The following is a 19,566-nucleotide window of genomic DNA, read 5'->3' as shown; positions in this document are numbered from 1 at the left end:
TGAGTGGATGTTTACAGAGAACTATGCACAATGACTCCAAGATCTCTCTCTTGAGTGGTAACAGCTAATTTAGACCCTATCATTTTATATTTATAGTTGGGATTATGTTTTCCAATGTGCATTACTTTGCATTTTTCAGAGTAACAGCCGTGTTAGTCTGTATTTGCAAAAAGAAAAGGAGTACTTGTGGCACCTTAGAGACTAACCAATTTATTTGAGCATGAGCTTTCGTGAGCTTTGCATTTATCACCATTGAATTTCATCTGCTATTTTGTTCCCCAGTCTCCTAGTTTTGTGAGATCCTTTGTAGCTCTTCGCAGTCTGCTTTGGACTTAACTATCTTGAGTAGTTTTGTATCACCTGCAATTGTTGCCATCTGACTATTTACCCCTTTTTCCAGACCATTTATGAATATGTTGAATAGTACTGGTCCCAGTACAGACCCCTGGGGGGACACCACTATTTACCTCTCTCCATTCTGAAAACTGACCATTTATTCCTACCCTTTGTTTCCTATCTTTTAACCAGTTATCAATCCATGAATGGACCTTCCCTCTTATCCCATGACAGCTTACTTTGCTTAAGAGCCTTTGGTGAGGGACCTTGTCAAAGGTTTTCTGAAAATCTAAGTACACTATATCCACTGGATCCCCCTTGTGCACGTTTGTTGACCCCCTCAAAGAATTCTAGTAAATTGGTGAGGCATGATTTCCCTTTACAAAAACCATGTTGACTCTTCCCCAACAAAATTATCTGTATCTGTGTGTCTGACAATTCTGTTCTTTACTATAGTTTCAACCAATTTACCTGGTACTGAAGTCAGGCTTACTGGCCTGTAATTGCCAGGATCACCTCTGGAGCCTTTTTTAAAAATGGGCATTATATTAGCTATCCTCCAGTCATTTGGTACAGAAACAGATTTAAATGATAGGTTACATAAACCAGTTACCTACCTTTCGTAACTGTTGTTCTTCGAGATGTGTTGCTCATGTCCATTCCACTTTAAATGTGCATGCGTCTATGTGCACAGTTGCCAGATATTTCTGCCTTAGTGGTATCTGTAGAGGGCCAGCTGTGGCGCCCCCTGTAGTGGCGCTCCCATACAGTGGTGTATCAGGTGCTGCCAGACCTGTGCCCCCTCAGTTCCTTCTTGCCGGCGACTCCGACAGCGAGGTAGGAGGGCGGGAAATGGAATGGACATGAGCAACACATCTCGAAGAACAACAGTTACGAAAGGAGGTAACCTTTTTTCTTCTTTGAGGGCTTGCTCATGTCAATTCCATTTTAGGTGACTCACAAGCAGTATCCACAGAGGTGAGCTCAGAGTTCACAGTTTAGCAGCTTGCAGTATTGCCCTGCCAAAGCCAGCATTCTCCCGGGCTTCTGGGTCAGCGCACAGTGGGACATAACAGTATGGACAGAGGATCAGGTGGCTGCTCTGCAGATGTCCTGGATAGACACATGGGCCAGAAAAGCTGGCGAGGAGGCCTGTGCCCTGGTAGAGTGGGCCATGACAATCGCCAGAGGCAGCACCTTCACTTGGTCATAGCAGAAGCGAATACAGGCGGTGATCCAAGAAGAAATTCTTTGAGTGGATACAGCGCAACCTTTCATCCTGTTCCTGATCCCTGGAAGGTGAGCGGCTATGAGATGGACATTGTGCTCCAGGCAAAAGTCCCAAAGCCAGAAGGCTTCCTGGCAGAGGGCATGACCTGGCTCCGCCCTGCCTGCTGATATAGAAGACTGTAGCCGTATTGTCCATCAGGACCTGAACCACCCTGTCTTGAATCTGAGGAAGAAAGGTTTAGCAGGCCAGTCAAACCACCCTGAGCTCTCTGACACTGATATGTAGAGTGCGATCGCGACTGGACCAGTGACCTTGAGAGCTGAGAGCACCCAAGTTCGCTCCCCATCCCAGGTCTGAGGTGTTGGAGACCAGGGTCACCGACGAGGCCAGGGTCACAAAGGGAACTCCCTTCGGCTCTGATGCAGGATCCTGCAACCAGGCAAGGGATAAGAGTACTTCGTCCGGGATCCTGACCACCTTGTCCATGCTGTGGCAGTTGGGGACATAGGCCGACTCTAGCCATGCTTGAAGGGGTCTGAGGCGGAGATGCGCATGCCGGATCACGTAAGTACATGCCGCCATGTGGCCGAGCAGTCTCAGGCACATGTGGGCGGCGGTGAGTAGGTGGGCCTGCAGGCTCGCAATGAAGTCTGCATAGCCCAGAACCGAGCATCAAGGAGGAAGGCCCTGGCCAGAGTGGAGTCGAGGACTGCCCCAATGAATTCTATGCATTGTACTGGGTTTAGGATTGACTTTTTCTCATTTATAATCAACCCCAGGTCATGACAAGTGGAACATACCAGGTCACGATGCCTCCGTACCTGATCCGGGGACCGTCCCTTTAACAACCAGTCATCAAGGTACAGCTATATCTGGACCCCTCAATGTCTCAGGTAAGCAGCCACTGGCGCTATGCATTTTGTGAATACCCTTGGGAATGACGAGAGACCAAAGGGCAATGCCATAAACTGGAAATGGCACCCGCCCAATGTAAAATGGAGGAAGAGCCGGTGTCCAGGCAGATGGAGATGTGGAAGTATGCGTCCTTCAATTCTAGGGCGGTGTACCAGTCTCCCAGATCCAGGGAGGGAATGATGGAGACTAGGGAGACCATGCGAAACTTCAACTTCTTGAGAGACTTGTTGAGGCAATGCAGGTCTAGGCTGGGTTTGAGGCCCCTTTTTGCCTTCATAATTAGGAAGTAATGGGAGCAAAATCCTCTGGCTTCCATGTTCCACAGGACTGTTTCCACTGCTCCCAGGCGTAGGAAGTTTTCGACCTCCTGTACGAGAAGTTGCTCATGAGAGGGGTCCCTGAAGGGGGACAGGAAAGGGTGGTGGAAAGGACAGTCAGCTGCAAACTGCAGGGTGTTGCCTGAAGAGACCGTGTCTAGCACCCACCGGTCTGAGATGACCCGGGACCAGACCGACTGGAGAGGGCAGATGCGGTTGAGGAAAAGGAAGGGTGGACGCGGTGCATTGGCTGGGGAACTGTCCTCGAGCACATCCTCAAAATGATTGTTTCTGGCCTCCCTGACTCTTGGGAGGGTCAGCCTGCGCAGATGAGCAGAAGGCAGATAGGTAGCACCGCTCAGGCCCTTTATCCTTGTCATTCCTCCTGTAGAAGCCAGATCTGGGAGCTCCCCAGGACCGAGACTGCTTCAGAGGAGGGGGAGGCAGAGGGCGGAACAGTTTCCTGGACTGCTGCAGGGTGTGCAAACCCAAGGAACAGAGGGTGGCTCGGGAGTTCTTGAGCCCATGGAGCCTAGAGTCAGTTAGCTCAGAAACAAGCCCCAAACCCTTGAATGGCAGGTCTTGTATTGTGGTCTGTATCTCCTGGGACAGCCCAGAAGCCTGCAGCCAAGCGCTGCGTTGCATGGTCACTGCTGTCGCATCCCAGGCCATCTGGAGGACTCCGGGGGCTACCGCTGTGCCTTTGCTCAGCAAGGTGGAGCACCCTTGGGCATGATCCTATGGGAGGGCCTCCATGAACTTATTTAGGGAGTCCCACAGGTTAAAGTTATAACCCCCTAACAGAGCTTGGTGATTGGAGACCCGGAACTGTAAGCTGGCCGTCGAATAAACTTTCCTCCCAAATAAGTCCAGTCTCTTTGCCTCTTTATTTTTGGGCGTTCTGCTGGGATGGCCCTGTCTGTCCCTTTCGCTCACCGTGGACAAGACCAGGGATGCCATGGGGTGTGGGGGGTGAGCTTACAGATATTCAAAGCCCTTTGCAGGGACACAGTATTTCTTTTCCACCTTTTTTGAGGTACAGAATAGATGAGGGGTTTGCCACACAGACTTGGCTAACTTGAGCACCTCTGGGTAGATGGTGCTAGGGGACAATTTCCTGGTGCAAGTGCTGGAGGAACCAACTAGGGGCAGAGCTCTTCTTGACCTGCTGCTCACAAACCGGGAAGAATTAGTAGGGGAAGCAAAAGTGGAGGCGAACCTGGGAGGTAGTGACCATGAAATGGTCGAGTTCAGGATCCTAACACAAGGAAGAAAGGAGAGCAGCAGAATACAGACCCTGGACTTCAGAAAAGCAGACTTTGACTCCTTCAGGGAACTGATGGGCAAGATCCCCTGGGAGAATAACATGAGGGGGAAAGGAGTCCAGGAGAGCTGGCTGTATTTTAAAGAATCCTTATTGAGGTTACAGGGACAAACCATCCCAATGTGTAGAAAGAATAGTAAATATGGCAGGCGACCAGCTTGGCTTAACAGTGAAATCCTTGCTGCTCTTAAATACAAAAAAGAAGCTTAAAAGAAGTGGAAGATTGGACAAATGACCAGGGATGAGTATAAAAATATTGCTCGGGTTTGCAGGAGTGAAATCAGGAAGGCCAAATCACATCTGGAGTTGCAGCTAGCAAGAGATGTTAAGAGTAGCAAGAAGGGTTTCTTCAGGTATGTTAACAACAAGAAGAAAGACAAGGAAAGTGTGGGCCCCTTACTGAATGAGGGAGGCAACCTCATGACAGAGGATGTGGAAAAAGCTAATGTACTCAATACTTTTTTTGCCTCTGTCTTCACGAACAAGGTCAGCTCCCAGACTGCTGCACTGGGCAGCACAGCATGGGAGGAGGTGACCAGCCCTCTGTGGAGAAAGAAGTGATTCGGGACTATTTAGAAAAGCTGGACGAGCACAAGTCCATGGGGCCAGATGCACTGCATCCGAGAGTGCTAAAGGAGTTGACGATGTGATTGCAGAGCCATTGGCCATTATCTTTGAAAACTCATGGCGATCGGGGGAGGTCCCAGATGACTGGAAAAAGGCTAATGTAGTGCCCATCTTTAAAAAAGGGAAGAAGGAGGATCCTGGGAACTACAGGCCAGTCAGCCTCACCTCAGTCCCCAGAAAAATCATGGAGCAGGTCCTCAAGGAATCAATTCTGAAGCACTTAGAGGAGAGGAAAGTGATCAGGAACAGTCAGCATGGATTCACCAAGGGCAAGTCATGCCTGACTAACCTAATTGCCTTCTATGAAGAGATAACTGGCTCTGTGGATGAGGGGAAAGCAGTGTTCTTCCTTGACTTTAGCAAAGCTTTTGGCACGGTCTCCCACAGTATTCTTGCCAGTAAGTTAAAGAAGTATGGGCTGGATGAATGGACTATAAGGTGGATAGAAACCTGACTAGATTGTCGGGCTCAACGGGTAGTGATCAATGGCTCCATGTCTAGTTGGCAGCCGGTATCAAGTGGAGTGCCCCAAGGGTCGGTCTTAGGGCCGGTTTTGTTCAATATCTTCATAAATGATCTGCAGGACGGTGTGGATTGCACCCTCAGCAAGTTTGCAGATGACACTAAACTAGGAGGAGTGGTAGATACACTGGAGGGTAGGGATAGGATACAGAGGGCCCTAGACAAATTAGAGCATTGGGCCAAAAGAAATCTGATGACGTTCAACAAGGACAAGTGCAGAGTCCTGCACTTAGGATGGAAGAATCCCATGCACCGCTACAGTCTAGGTACTGAATGGCTCGGCAGCAGTTCTGCAGAAAAGGACCTACGGGTTACAGTGGACGAGAAGCTGGATATGAGTCAACAGTGTGCCCTTGTTGCCAAGAAGGCCAATGGCATTTTGGGATGTATAAGTAGGGGCATTGCCAGCAGATCGAGGGACGTGATCGGTCCCCTCTATTCGACATTGGTGAGGCCTCATCTGGAGTACTGTGTCCAGTTTTGGGCCCCACACTTCAAGAAGGATGTGGAAAAATTGGAAAGAGTCCAGCGGAGGGCAACAAAAATGATTAGGGGACTGGAACACATGATTTATGAGGAGAGGCTGAGGGAACTGGAGATGTTTAGTCTGCAGAAGAGAAGAATGAGGGGGGATTTGATAGCTGCTTTCAACTACCTGAAAGCGGGTTCCAAAGAGGATAGCTCTAGATTGTTCTCAGTGGTAGCAGATGACAGAACAAGGAGTAATGGTCTCAAGTTGCAGTGGGGGAGATTTAGGTTGGATATTAGGAAAAACTTTTTCATGACGAGGGTGGTGAAACACTGGAATGTGTTACTTAGGGAGGTGGTACAATCTCCTTCCCTAGAAGTTTTTAAGGTGAGGCTTGACAAAGCCCTGGCTGGGATGATTTAGTCGGGGATTGGTCCTGCTTTGAGCAGGGGGTTGGACTAGATGACCTCCTGAGGTCCCTTCCAACCCTGATATTCTCTGTTTCTATGATTCTATGATTCTATGGGCAAGGCTATCTTTGCTGGAGTGGTGGCTGAGATGATGTTGAAGAGGTCGTCACTTTCTTCAGTCACCTCTTCAATCTGTAGGGAACAGATTCTCCGCCACCTGTTTAAGGAGAGCCTGGTGGTCTTTAAATCATCCGGAGGACTGCTAGGATGGGAGGGACTGGCTACTGCCTCGTCTGGGGACAACGATTGCACTGCCTCCGGAACGGTGCTGTCCCCCTCTTTCTTGGGGGAGGGCTCCCTCAGTGTCGGGGTTTGGTGCGCTGCCTCGGCACCATACTCTGATGGTGGTGCTGGCGGTGCAGCAGTCAGCTTGTTTGATGCGGCCAGGGACGGTTGAGAATACTGAACCGGTACCATCGGCACCCAACACTGGTCCCAGTACTGCCACTGGGGAGTCTACTGTCCTTGTTGCACTGGCACCAATACCGGTGCCACTCCGGACTCCCCTGTTGGTGGCAAGTCGACCGTTCTGGGCGATGGGCTGAAGTTCCGGTCTGATCCCAACCACTGCCCCTCTGGATACGAGGGAGGGGCCAATAAGGCCTGCATCTGTCTGCTGACCCTGGTGGACAAATGCTGGGGAGATGAGAAGTAACGCCACTTGTCTAAGGACCGGTACCAGGGCAAGCGAGACTGGCGCCAAGACCCCGAAAGGCCCCTCCTAGATGGTGGCCGACGTCGAGGGGACCACTTGGACGAGGGAGACCGACGCCTGAGACTCTAACTGTTAACTAGCAACTATACTTAACAGCTACTTGACTAACACTATCAACTTACTATTTGCAGAAGGCCCTAAGGCATGAAGTTGGACAAGAAGAAAACCGCTAGCCCTTGCTACGCAAGGAAGGTGCTCTGACTAACCACCACACGCGGTAAGAAGGAACTGAGGGGGCACAGGGCCGCCGGCGCCTGATATGCTGCAGCATGGGAGCGCCACTACAGCGCCCTACCGCTACTGCTAAGGCAGGAATCTCCAGCAACTGTGCACATTGGTGTACACTACCTAAAATGGAACTGACATGAGCAAACACTCGAAGAACCATAATTAGTAGTTCTGCGATTTCACATTTGAGTTCCTTCAGAACTTTTGGGTGAATACCACCTGGTCCTGGTGATTTATTACTGATTAATTTATCAATTTGTTCCAAAATCTCCTCTAATGACACCTCAATCTAGGACAGTTCCTGAGATTTGTCACCTAAAAAGAATGGCTCAGGTTTGGGAATTTCCCTCACATCCTCAGCCATGAAGACCAATGCAAAGAATTCATTTAGTTTCTCTGTAATGGCCATATCATCCTTTAGTGCTCCTTTAGCATCTCGATAGTCCAGTAGCCCCTCTGGTTGTTTAGCAGGCTTCCTGTTTCTGATGTACTTTTAAAAACTCTTGCTATTACTTTTTGATTCTTTGGTTAGCTGTTCTTCTTTTTTGGCCTTGGCTATCTTCCTGAATATACTATGTATATCAGTTTTTCTTGCACTTTATCCCATCAGCTCACTGGACCTCACAGCCTGTGGATAACTATTTTCCCGCTCCATCCTCATTTTGATGTTTCTCTTTTTCTGCAGTTATCTAATAAAATTAAAAAGAAACAGCAATGCTAACAATCTAAAAAGCTGATTTCCAGCCCTAGGTTAAGGCACTTAATTTTTGGACTCTGTAAGGGTTAGAGATCCCAAACAAAAGCATGTGCTTCAAAGTATGACTCGGAAATCAACTTAAACTTCAGAATGATTCAATGTGTCTGGTTTTATCCTATTTGAGAGAACTTTAACTATACTTAAATATTTCCAACACAGATCACACATTACATGAGTCATGGAAGGTAAACATAAAAGAGCAAGATCCTAACCAACATTAATGTTTCTATAAAGTAGTAAGTTAAAAATTAGATTCTGTACTAGGTACATTGATTTAATTCACAGGTATCTAAAACAGCTCTCCCTCAAACTGTCAGGTACTTACCTTGAGCAACAAGATCTCTTCTTAACAGCGGATAAAGAACTGGCTCTACTCCATCCACCTCCTGTAGAATAAGTGTTTTCCCAAATCTCACTGCCAGCTCAAGAGCAGTAATGAAGCTAGCATCCTGTGTAAATAAAAATTAATGCCTATTAATTTAGTTTCTTAATATTAATATATTTCTTAGTCAATTGTGGAAATACTAAAAATTATGCAAAGAATCTATATCTCTTTAAGGATGCACACCGTAAGATTCTTTTATCAAAAAAGTATTGTAGTTACCCGTAACTGTTATACATTAAATATATTTGTCTCTGATATTCGCATTCTAGGAATAGCATGTCCTGCCAAGCAAGTTACTGAAGAATTTAAAGCAGTAAAACTGATATGCCAGGGACATCAGATCAAGTGATCTGCAACCAAGAGCACAAAACACATCTTCACTTAACTATATTTTGGTACCTCTCTACTGCCAGTGTCAGGGGTATATACCCCATGCAGGCCCAGCAATCAAGGGGTTAATTCAGGTACTGCAGCCAGACAGGCTTAAGGGCCCTGACTTGGAACCCAGTGGGGTGAGCAGGCCTGCCTTCTCCTACCAACCCCTGAGAGACTTAAGAACTGAAGGAGTTTCCAGACCCCCTAAGCACTAGGACCAGCTGACCCAACAAAGTATAAGGGGAAAACCCACATACCCCAGGGGGACTCAGGCAACTGGAACTGACTGACTGCCCCATCAGAGGGAGCGAACTCTGAGGCAATGCTCCATCTGCCAAAAGCAGTTCGGTTGCATCAATACACCAGCTCACAACCAGGAAACATTACTAATAGTCAAAAGCAGAGAAGCAGTGTATTTGGGAATAACTATTATGTAATCTTCTTTTCTCCTTTGTGAAGTTGCGTCTGTGGCTCTCCACTGTAGCAGTCCAGCAGACATTGACACTGTTGAATAGTGGAGGTACTACCTATTCAAGAAAACAAGCACTGCTCTCCCAAAATGAGCATCTGCTCATGTCTCAGAATAAGAATAATGGAAGAGTGACATAGACTTGACATGCTACCTTTCCAATTTCATCTTTAGACATATTGGAAAGACAAACTGTAGAAGCTGTTACTACTCTAGGAGAATGGACCCTGAGTCTTTCTTGCACACACAATCTGGTGAAGCTTAGATACTTTCTGCCCTAAAATAGCAAGGTCTTTGGTTCTCTCTTCCACACCACAAAACGGCTTTCAAGTATAGTTCTCAGGATCCTAGCAAGGACAGTCAGGGCACAGGGTCAGAACTAAGTCAAACCAGAAGCTGCGAGCAGTGCAGGAGTTCATAGTCAGGTTTCAGGACAGGGTCAATACCAAGGTTCAGAGTCTGAGTCAGGTTTCAGGGTCCGGTTCGAAGGCGAAGTCCAAATCAAGCCAAGGTCAAAGCCAGGAGCTCAAGAGCAAGGAACAGGAATGGTCATGAAAGCTAGAGGAGATCCACACTGTTGCCTGGACATTCCTGGAATGCCCACTGTGTTTATATCGGGTGAAGAGCCCATCGGGAGCAATGAGGTTGCTGCCTGTCAGACCCCTTAAGGCAATACTATCCATGGTTTATGTCCACAGCAGGTCATGAGCAGTGGAGCATGTACTGATTACAGCTGTTGCTGTGTGGCAGTATAGCGATGTCAGCAGCCTAGTAGATCTACAGGTCTCAGTTCTAGACCCACGGGGCCTTACAGTAAGTAGTTCTTCATGGGAACAACCAATAGCCTTTTTTACATCTAAGCTATGAAACATGGCTTTGTCTAGTAAATCATAGGACTTTGGAAAATCTTTAGTAAAGAAGAGATTAATTCAAAATAAAGTCTGAGACTACTTTAGTCAAAAATTTTGGATGTGGTCCCAAAGTACCTTATCTTTATTTAAAAAAAATTAAAAGAGCATGAGAAAAGTTCATCATAAGAACTTGCTGCTATGAAATCATTCTGTGTGGAAGGAATATAAAGCAGGTGACAGGGTAAAGGATCTGGCCCTATAATTTTAAATAATCTGATGTCTCTGCTACTCAAGTCAACCTATCATCGCTATTAAAACTGTAAATACCAATTTTATTTTTAAAATTAGAGCACCAAATTTGTAAAAACAGGTAAACTTTTTAATGTTAAAAGTATGTAAAATGTGAATTGAATTTGCCAATTTTACATAATCTTTTGGTACAACATATATAGTTAAAGGGCTTCCCAGTAGTTTTAGAAAGAGTGAGCCAGCATATGTAGTTATTTCTTCCTAGAACATTGTGTGAAATGATATAATTCCAAGAACCTGGCTCCATCATCAGTGAATACCATCACACTTCCCCTCAACCCACACTGTGAGGTCCTGGGGCCAGCAGAGCCCAGCCAGAACTTAAGATCTAGGATTAAGAGTAAATACTGGACCTGTTGGTTAATCACTTCCAAGCGAGATTCTTTCAAATGTGTCTTCAACCATTCTGTAGCCCTTGAAGAAGGATCGATCAAAAAGGGACAAATTCGACTCTGAAAAAAAAATTATTACATGCTACCATCTGGTTTTAGGAAGAAAATATGAAATTACCAAATTTCTTCATTTCCAAAAAATATAAATAACACTGAAGAGTCAAAAATTTCAACAGCTGTTGTTATTACTGAACTGCTTGATCAAAGGAGGCAGCCTAATAACAGAACCACAGCGACTGATTCTGGCAGAAAGAAGACTAATATTTTGTAATACAATTATATTCCCAGATGTTGGGTCCACTGAAGTTCAACACATCTGCTCCATCTCTCTCTGAACTATTACTATATTGTCATCTACATCCACGACTACCACCACTTTGTGCCTTGTTAGAAGTATGTCTTCTCCTTTCAGCTCCACAGTTTTCTTCTCCCTCTGACAAAAATATAGCACTTTTCATCTGTACATCTGAGGGTACTTTACAAAGGAGTATTATTATGGTAATTTTACAGACAAGGAAATAGGTAAAGATAGTTGTTTGCCTATAGTCACAAAGAAAACCAGTGTCACAATTCTGCAGACGCTATTATGTGTAGTATTCTGTATTATAATTAGTACCACTAGTTCATCATCACATTATAACCTTCATATTAATGATGTGGTAGGCTTTCCTTTTAATAAAAACTCATTTAACTAATAGCTGGTGCTGCAGTGGAAAACCATACTTCATTATCTGAATAAGAATGGTATCAAGCTGTGTTAGCTATTAGTAAGCTGGAAGGTATATTATGACCAGGTCTGCCATGCTAGAAGGCTGCAAACAGATGTATGGGATATATTCCAAACACTGAGATTTTAACTCTTGCTACATTGTCTTATACTTAAGTGTTCAACACATTAATTGCTGGTCATTTCCTAAGTATACAGTGACCATTCAAAGAGTGCTGTTGTGCTAAGTGCAAGGAGAGTTTGTGGCTGCTGAGAGGTACAGCCAGGTTTGGACTCTTGTCTTCAAAAAGTCATGACCAGCCCTATTTCAACCAGCTCAAAGAACTCTTCTTTTCTTAGACTGGTCTGTTTTAGACAGTATTACAGGAGGAAAGAATCTAGCATATTGCCAGTAACATGTTTGTATAAAACCAAGTCTTCAGTATGAGGCTCTCTGTCTACATCCCACTTTGGGGTCTGATGTAGTGAGAAATGTGGAGTTTGAAGGAGACAAATTAACAAGAAGAAAGGGAGACAGGGATTCTGCCTTGGTGAGGTAAAGAATACTCGGATCCTGTATATCATCTTAAAAACAAAGGGCCAGATTGAAAATGGACCTTGGTGCACGTGTCCAATAGGAAGCTGAAGTAACAAGATTTGCCACGGTTACTTGGCCTACAAAACAGCCAGTCATAATTTCAATTGTAGAGGCAGAAATGCACATTGCTTTAAAGGGGATGAAACTACTCACTATAGTAACCTCAACACATGAGAGATAATATGTGAGAGACTATCGTAGAAAACAGTGATTGAAAAAGCAGCAACTCTGAGAAAAAACAGGAGTCAGAGTGGAAAAACAAGTCAACATGAGCTACCAGTATGATGCTGTGCCAAACATCGCTAATGTGATCCTTGGATGTATAAAGAGGGAAGCAGTAATTCAGAGCAGGAACATGATTTTACCTCTGCTGAAATACTCTGTAGAGTTCTGGTGTCCACATTTTTAAAAAATTATGTTGAAAAACTGGAGAGATACAGAGAAAAGCCAAAAAATTATTCGAGGGCCAGAAAAAAACCTACATTTAGAAGCTTAAAGAGCTTACTCTGTAAATATGATCAAAAAGAATACTGAGATGTGACATGTTTCAGAGTAACAGCCGTGTTAGTCTGTATTCGCAAAAAGAAAAGGAGTACTTGTGGCACCTTTATTTGAGCATAAGCTGTAGCTCACGAAAGCTTATGCTCAAATAAATTGGTTAGTCTCTAAGGTGCCACAAGTACTCCTTTTCTTTTTGAGATGTGACATGTTGACAGTGTAAAAATACTTTCATAGGAAGAAAACAACAGGTACTAGGAGGCTCTTTAACCTAGTGGGAAAAGGCATAACAAGAATTGATGGCTGGAAGTTAAAGCAAAACAAAGGCAAATTTGAAATAAGGCACAGATTTTTTTTTTTTAAATAGTGAGGGTGATTAACCACTGGAACTACCAAAGGAAGTGGAGAATTCTCCTTGTCTAGATGTCTTCAAGTCCTCAAATCAAGAACAAATACCTTTTTAGAAGATATGCTTTAGTCAAGCACAAGTTATTGGGCTTAATACAGGAGTAACTGGGTGAAATTCTATGTCATACATCTCATACTAGATAATCTAATTGTCCCTTCTGGCCTTAAAATTATGAATTTATAAATCTATAAAAGTGTTTGCAGGATGTGGCCATTTTTTATATTTCTTGGCAATCGAAACGACAAAAATGCACATTTACAACACAGTGGATAATTCTCAAAAGTTTGTAATAACGCTAAAGATAACTCACGTTTGGACTAATTTGATGGACAGAGGGCCTTTCCTTTTGGATTTTCAGATTAAAATGATAAAAGCAAAAAAGCAAAATGCATAGATGATGGAACAGTTCCTTTCATTTTAGACAAATCAGAGTTGTATATATAAACAAGTAGCATAAATATTTTATTTCTGTAATGTTTGTGCCTTCAGGAGTACTAACAAGATAATATAGATTGAATGAGGTTATCAAAGAACCCAGAAAAACCACGTGCTTCAACCAGTTACAGAGAAAATGTCTCCAAGAAAAGAAACAAAAAATTCAGAACTGTTTACCTGCAAGATCACAAGAGCATTTTCTATTGAAAGGTCATCTGAGGGTAAACCTTCACTTTTCCAAATTAGTTGTTCACTCTCTGTGCACAGAAACCGCCTCATATCAAATTCTGGCAAATTAAAGATGGATTTGTTAATTATATACCATGTACCTGTGCTGACATTTATATTCTGTTTGTATTATATGTCCCCAGTCACAAGAGATTCTGCTGTATACAATACAGTTCTGTATATTTCCTTCATAATTATTTTTTTTAAATTACTGATATTTGCTATATCTCTGATGTTATAGGAGAGTGTTATTAATACATAAAGGATAAAAAAATGATTGCCATCAGACCATCCCTCATTTTTGGGATAGGCAAATTAACAATATTTCACAAGTAAGAGGATCTATACTTTCCACCATTTATTTCTCTGCAGCGATTGTGTGCCTATATGCAATCAAAAGATGTTACAGTCTGTTCAGGTTTATGTTGTTGTGAATTCTTGGGAAGATATACACCTGGAAGAAGAATTAATTTTTGGCACTTTCCCATCCAGGGATAGCAAACTCAGATCACTGATGATTGCCAAAGTTGTGCCTACATGTAGCTAACATACATAAGAACATAAGAACGTCCATACTGGGTCAGATCAATGGTCGATCTAGCCAAGTATCCCGTCTCTGACAATGGACAGTGCCAGATGCTTCAGAGAAAATAAACAGAACAAGGCAATTTTGACCTATCCATCCCATCACTCAGTCCCAACTTCTGGAAGTTGCAAGTTTAGCGACATCCAGAGCATGGCTAATAGTTTTTGATGGACCTATTCTCCATTAACTTATTTACTTCTTTCCTGAATCCAGTTATACCTTTGGCCTTCACAGCATCCCATGGCAACGAATTCTACAGGTCGACTGTGCATTGTGTTAAAAAGTACTTCCTTTTATTTTAAACCTGCTGCCTATTAATTTCATCAGTTGACCCCTAGTTCTTGTGTTATATGAAGGGGTAAATAATTTCTATTCACTTTCTCCATACCATTCATGATTTTAAAGACCTTGATCATATTCCCCCTTAGTCTCCTCTTTTCTAAGATGAACAGTCCCTGTCTTTTTACTCTCTCCTCATATGGAAGCTGGTTCATACCCCTAATCATTGTTGCCCTTCTTGGCTTCTTTTCCAATTCTAATATATATATATATGGGGCTACCAGAACTGCACCTGGTATTCAAGGTGTGGGCAAATCATGAATTTATATAGTGGCATGATGACATTTTCTGTCTTATTATCTGTCCCTTTCTTAATGGTTTTTAACATTCTATTAGCTTTTTTGAATGAAGCTGCACACTGAGCATGAGATATTTCTGAAGAATTATCAACGAAGATTCCAAGATCTCTTTCTTGAGTGGTAATAACTAATTTAGATCCCATTATTTTGTATGTATAGTTGGGATTATTTTTTCCAATATGAAAGCAGTTATTAATCTGTCAAAGCGTTATGAATTTCCAAAAACTATAAACAAAAATATGCATTAGAATTATCAATATCTCTCACTTTGTAAAATTAACAATATCTCTCACTTGTCTTCATGTCAAAGAAAACAAAATACGTACTTTCAAGACCAGCTGATTTTGTCCATTCATCCAAACTAATTTTTCGCTGATCCTCTTGAGCAGCAGAAAGGTAAGTAATAAAAGCAGCAGCCAACTGAGCTCTTTTAGGCAGAGTAGTTAGTTCATCTGTTATCTCTGAAACCTTTAAAAAAAAAAGGTATGTAGTGGATTCATGACAGATGGCACCATCAGAGACAAATGTACGGAATGATGACCAGCTTGCCACCCTACAAATATCCAGACTTAGCACTCGAGCCAGAAAAGTCACGTAAGACACCACCAACCTGGCCCAGTGAGCCAGCACTTTATTAAGAGGTGCAACATTGGTCACTCGGTAGCATAAACAAATACAACCAGAGTTTGAGTGGGAGTTCTACTGGAGGAGAAGGAATTTGTAGAGGCTTGTTTTACTTTGGGTAAGACTTTGGGCAGGAATGCAACTGGAGGAAGGATATACAAAAGGCCTCTTGACCAGGAACAAAAAAAGACGACATTTTTTGTTTTCTCTTGTTGCGAACAGGTCCACTTGGGGAGTTCCCCACCCCTGGAAAATGGACCTGGAAACGTCCAGTAGAAGACACCACACATGGTGGCCTGCAAACAATCTGCTCAGGCAATCTGCCAGAGTGTTCTGAGCTCCTGGAAGGTAAGCAGCTTTCAGGCTGATGAAACTGGTGTTGCAGAAATTCCACAGAAGGTTTGCCTCCTGTCATAACTTTGTGGATTGAGCCCCTCCTTGCTTGTTTACATAAAAGCATAAATGCTGTGTTGTCCATGAGCACCAATAAGTTCCACTCCCTGATGTGTGGAAGGAATGCCATACAAGCCAGATGGATGGCTCATAGCTCCGTGATATTTATATGGAGACTCAGATCCTGGGGAGTCCAAAGGGCCTGAGTCTGAAGGTGACATAAGTGAGCTCCCCAATCTAGATCCAATGTGAGGCTATCCAACCATGTAGCTGTCTGATGTAGATGTAGATGCAGTCTTAGCATGCTGCACCACATAGGTGCACACTCCCATGTATCCTAGAAGTTTGAGATATTTCCAAACTGTGATGTTAGGGTGCACCTTTATATCTAGAGCAATGAGTCACATTGTTTGGAACATCTTCTGTGGTAGGAAAGCCCTGGCCTTTGTAGAGTCCAGGACTGCTTTAACGAATTCTATTATTTGAATAGGAGACAGGATGGACTTCTCTGTATTAATTAGTAGCCCTAGCATGTCAAAAGTGGATTAAATAGTGGCTGGAGAGTACCTGAAACCTGGATTGGCTTCTGACTAGCCAGTCATCCAGGTAAGGAAATACATGGAGTCCTGACTTTCACAGGAATGGTACTACTAAAGTTACTAAAGCCATACATTTTTGTGAAAACGAAAAGCGCTGCTGATAGTCTGAAAGGCAGCACTGAGAATTTGTAGTGGAATCCATTTACCATGAACCTGAGAATTTTTCAGTGGCTCTGGTGAATTCCCACGTGAAAACAAGCATCTTTTAAGTCAAGAACAAGATACCAGTCCCTGGGTCTAAGGAATTGATAATAGACACTAGAGTGACCATCTGGAATTTCAGATCTAAAATAGGTCTGAAAATCCCCTTCCCCGCTTTGCCTTTGGGATTAGGAAGTAGTGGGAATAAAATCTCTTCCCTCTGAATGACATGGGAACGTCCTGTATGGCCCCCACAAGGAGAGACTGAACCTCCTGAAGTAGTGACAGTGGTCCCTGAAGAGAAGTAGGAAGGGGGAGTAGAAATAAGGGTGTATCCCTGTTCTACTATGCTTAAGGCCCCTCTGATGCGGGTCCAAGCATGGAGGAAGCAGGATACGTGGCTGGCAATAATAGGGGTCGGGAAAGATGACACAGTGGGGAATGGTACACTGCTCTCAATCAGTGGGTCAAAGTGACTGCTAGATGATCCAGGTTGCCTAGAAGAGTTGGCAGCTGAAGAGAAGGATGGAGGAGAAGGACGAATCTTGCAACCCTGCCCCTCTTTTTGGACAGGTCCTGGAAATGCACCAAGAATGGCTGACACTGTTGGGAATGCTGTGGAAGGAATGGCTTTCTTTTTGCCACCAGTTTATAGATCCCCAGAGACTTAAGGGCCATCCTTGAATCCTTAAGGCTCTGAAGCGTCTCATCAAGTTTTACTGGAAAACAGTGAGAAGCCTTCCAATGGGAGGTCTTGAATTGTTTGTTGCACCTCTGGGGGGAGGTGTGACCCCTGCAGCCAAGATGAACATCACATCGTGATGGCAGAGGCAATAGCTCGAGCTGCGGAGTCTGTCACATCCAGGCTCACCAGCAATGTTATTCTGACAACTAATTTGCCTTCCTCCACCAAAGCAGAGAACTCCTGCTTTGTCACATCAGGAATCTGGTCTTTGAATTTCAGGATATTTCAGGCTGAAGTCAAAACAACCCAGCAGGTTCGCAATCCTGAGCTGTAAATCTCCCATGGAATAAAATTTCTGGACAAACAGCTCTAGTTTTTTTTGCTTCCTTTCCCTTTGGAGTAGAGGCCTGGTGTCCTTGCCTTTGGCAGTCATGACCACAAGAGAGACTGGAAGAGGGTGTCTGTAAGAGTGCTTGAATCCCTGTGAATGGACATAATATGTCTTCTCCACCCTTTTGGCAAAGGCAGAGGCAGAGTAAAAGGAGTCTTCCATAAAATCCTGACAGGCTCCAGAATAGCTTCATTTATAGGAAGAGCTACCCTAGAGGGTCCTGCAGATGCTAAAATGTCCAAAAGCCCAAGTGACCTTTCTTGTACCTCTTCTGACTGGATATCTAGAGTTGAAACAAGTCTTGAGGACCTCTAAAGCCATCAAGAGGTGGGGAGGTAGACTCAGCCACTACTGCCTCATTGGGAAACAAAGAAGGGGGATGACTATGAGCCGCCAATGTGATATGGCCATGAAAAAAGCTAATGCGGTCTTGGGATGCATCAGGCGAGATATTTCCAGCAGAGATAAGGAGGTGTTAGTACCATTATACAAGGCACTGGTGAGACCTCATCTGGAATACTGTGTGCAGTTCTGGTCTCCCATGTTTAAGAAGGATGAATTCAAACTGGAACAGGTACAGAGAAGGGCTACTAGGATGATCCAAGGAATGGAAAACCTGTCTTATGAAAGGAGACTCAAGGAGCTTGGCTTGTTTAGCCTAACCAAAAGAAGGCTGAGGGGAGATATGATTGCTCTCTATAAATATATCAGAGGGATAAATACCAGAGAGGGAAAGGAATTATTTAAGCTCAGTACCAATGTGGACACAAGAACAAATGGATATAAACTGGCCATCAGGAAGTTTCGACTTGAAATTAGACGAAGGTTTCTAACCATCAGAGGAGTGAAGTTCTGGAACAGCCTTCCAAGGGAAGCAGTGGGGGCAAAAGACCTACCTGGCTTCAAGATTAAACTCGATAAGTTTATGGAGGAGAAGGTATGATGGGATACCATGATTTTGGCAATTAATTGATCTTTAACTATTCATGGTAAATAGGCCCAATGGCCTGTGATGGGATGTTAGATGGGGTGGGATCTGAGTGACTACAGAGAATTCTTTCCTGGGTATCTGGCTGGTGAATCTTGCCCACATGCTCAGGGTTCAGCTGATTGCCATATTTGGGGTTGGGAAGGAATTTTCCTCCATGGCAGATTGGAAGAGGCCCTGAGGGTTTTTCGCCTTCCTCTGCAGCATGGGGCACGGGTCACTTGCTAGAGGATTCTCTGCACTCTGAAGTCTTTAAACCATGATTTGAGGACTTCAATAGCTCAGACATAGGTGAGAGGTTTATTGCAGGAGTGGATGGGTGAGATTCGGTGGCCTGCATTGTGCAGGGGGTCAGACTAGATTATCATAATGGTCCCTTCTGACCTTAATATCTATGAATCTATAAGAAGAGGCTAAAGGTTGTTGAGGTGGTCCCTCCTCCAACTTCTCTACAGAGGGTCCCCAGCATGCAGCTCTGTCTGCACAGTACTAATCCCAGTACTGAGGGAACAAAGATGTTCCCAGCACCTGGCTGATGCAGAGGTGCAGGAAGGGAGCAGAGAGGCTCTGGAATGTGGAGGGAAGCCCCAACGGGTCCAGAAGGGCCATTGGTATGGAGGTGGTATCCAGCTCTGTGTAGGCCACTAACTCTTAGAATGCTGAGGCTGTGAATGGTACCACGGCAGACAGGCACCCCACTAGAGCTGTTGGGCATGCTCAGGTTAGAACACAAAGGATCCACTTCCGAATCTGATGTAGAGTCCATTTCTTCTGACCATGGAGGTGCTGAACCTGTTGATACGAGGGGCAAAGGGTTCCAAGCCTGGAGAAGTGGGTACCAGAGAAATCATTCCTGGCTTGCCTCTAGATGCAATAGGGCTGCAAGAGTAGAAGTGGCCAGTACCGAGTAGTGCTCTGGGTCCACAGGAGTGTGGGTTCCAATATCTGTTCCATG

General features: G+C 44.3%; 1 protein-coding gene across 7 annotated transcripts in view; it reads right to left on the bottom strand.

Moving 5' to 3' along the window:
* The window catches only part of DYNC2H1 (dynein cytoplasmic 2 heavy chain 1), a 403,248-nt gene that overhangs the window by 232,308 nt on the left and 151,374 nt on the right, over positions 1-19,566 (bottom strand). For all 7 annotated transcript variants that reach the window (XM_073338445.2, XM_073338455.2, XM_073338435.2 and 4 more), the window contains exons 62-65: positions 15,117-15,258; positions 13,516-13,625; positions 10,654-10,752; positions 8,237-8,360 (exon numbers count right to left, since the gene is read on the bottom strand). In XM_073338445.2, the coding sequence (XP_073194546.1) occupies positions 8,237-8,360; positions 10,654-10,752; positions 13,516-13,625; positions 15,117-15,258 (475 nt within the window). The remainder of the gene's footprint in view (positions 1-8,236; positions 8,361-10,653; positions 10,753-13,515; positions 13,626-15,116; positions 15,259-19,566) is intronic.

This window comes from Lepidochelys kempii, chromosome 1 (genome assembly GCF_965140285.1).
Source record: "Lepidochelys kempii isolate rLepKem1 chromosome 1, rLepKem1.hap1, whole genome shotgun sequence".
Classification (NCBI taxonomy): Eukaryota; Metazoa; Chordata; order Testudines; family Cheloniidae; genus Lepidochelys; species Lepidochelys kempii.
Note: the sequence above shows the minus strand (reverse complement) of the source record. Positions and strands in the feature narration are given on the sequence as shown.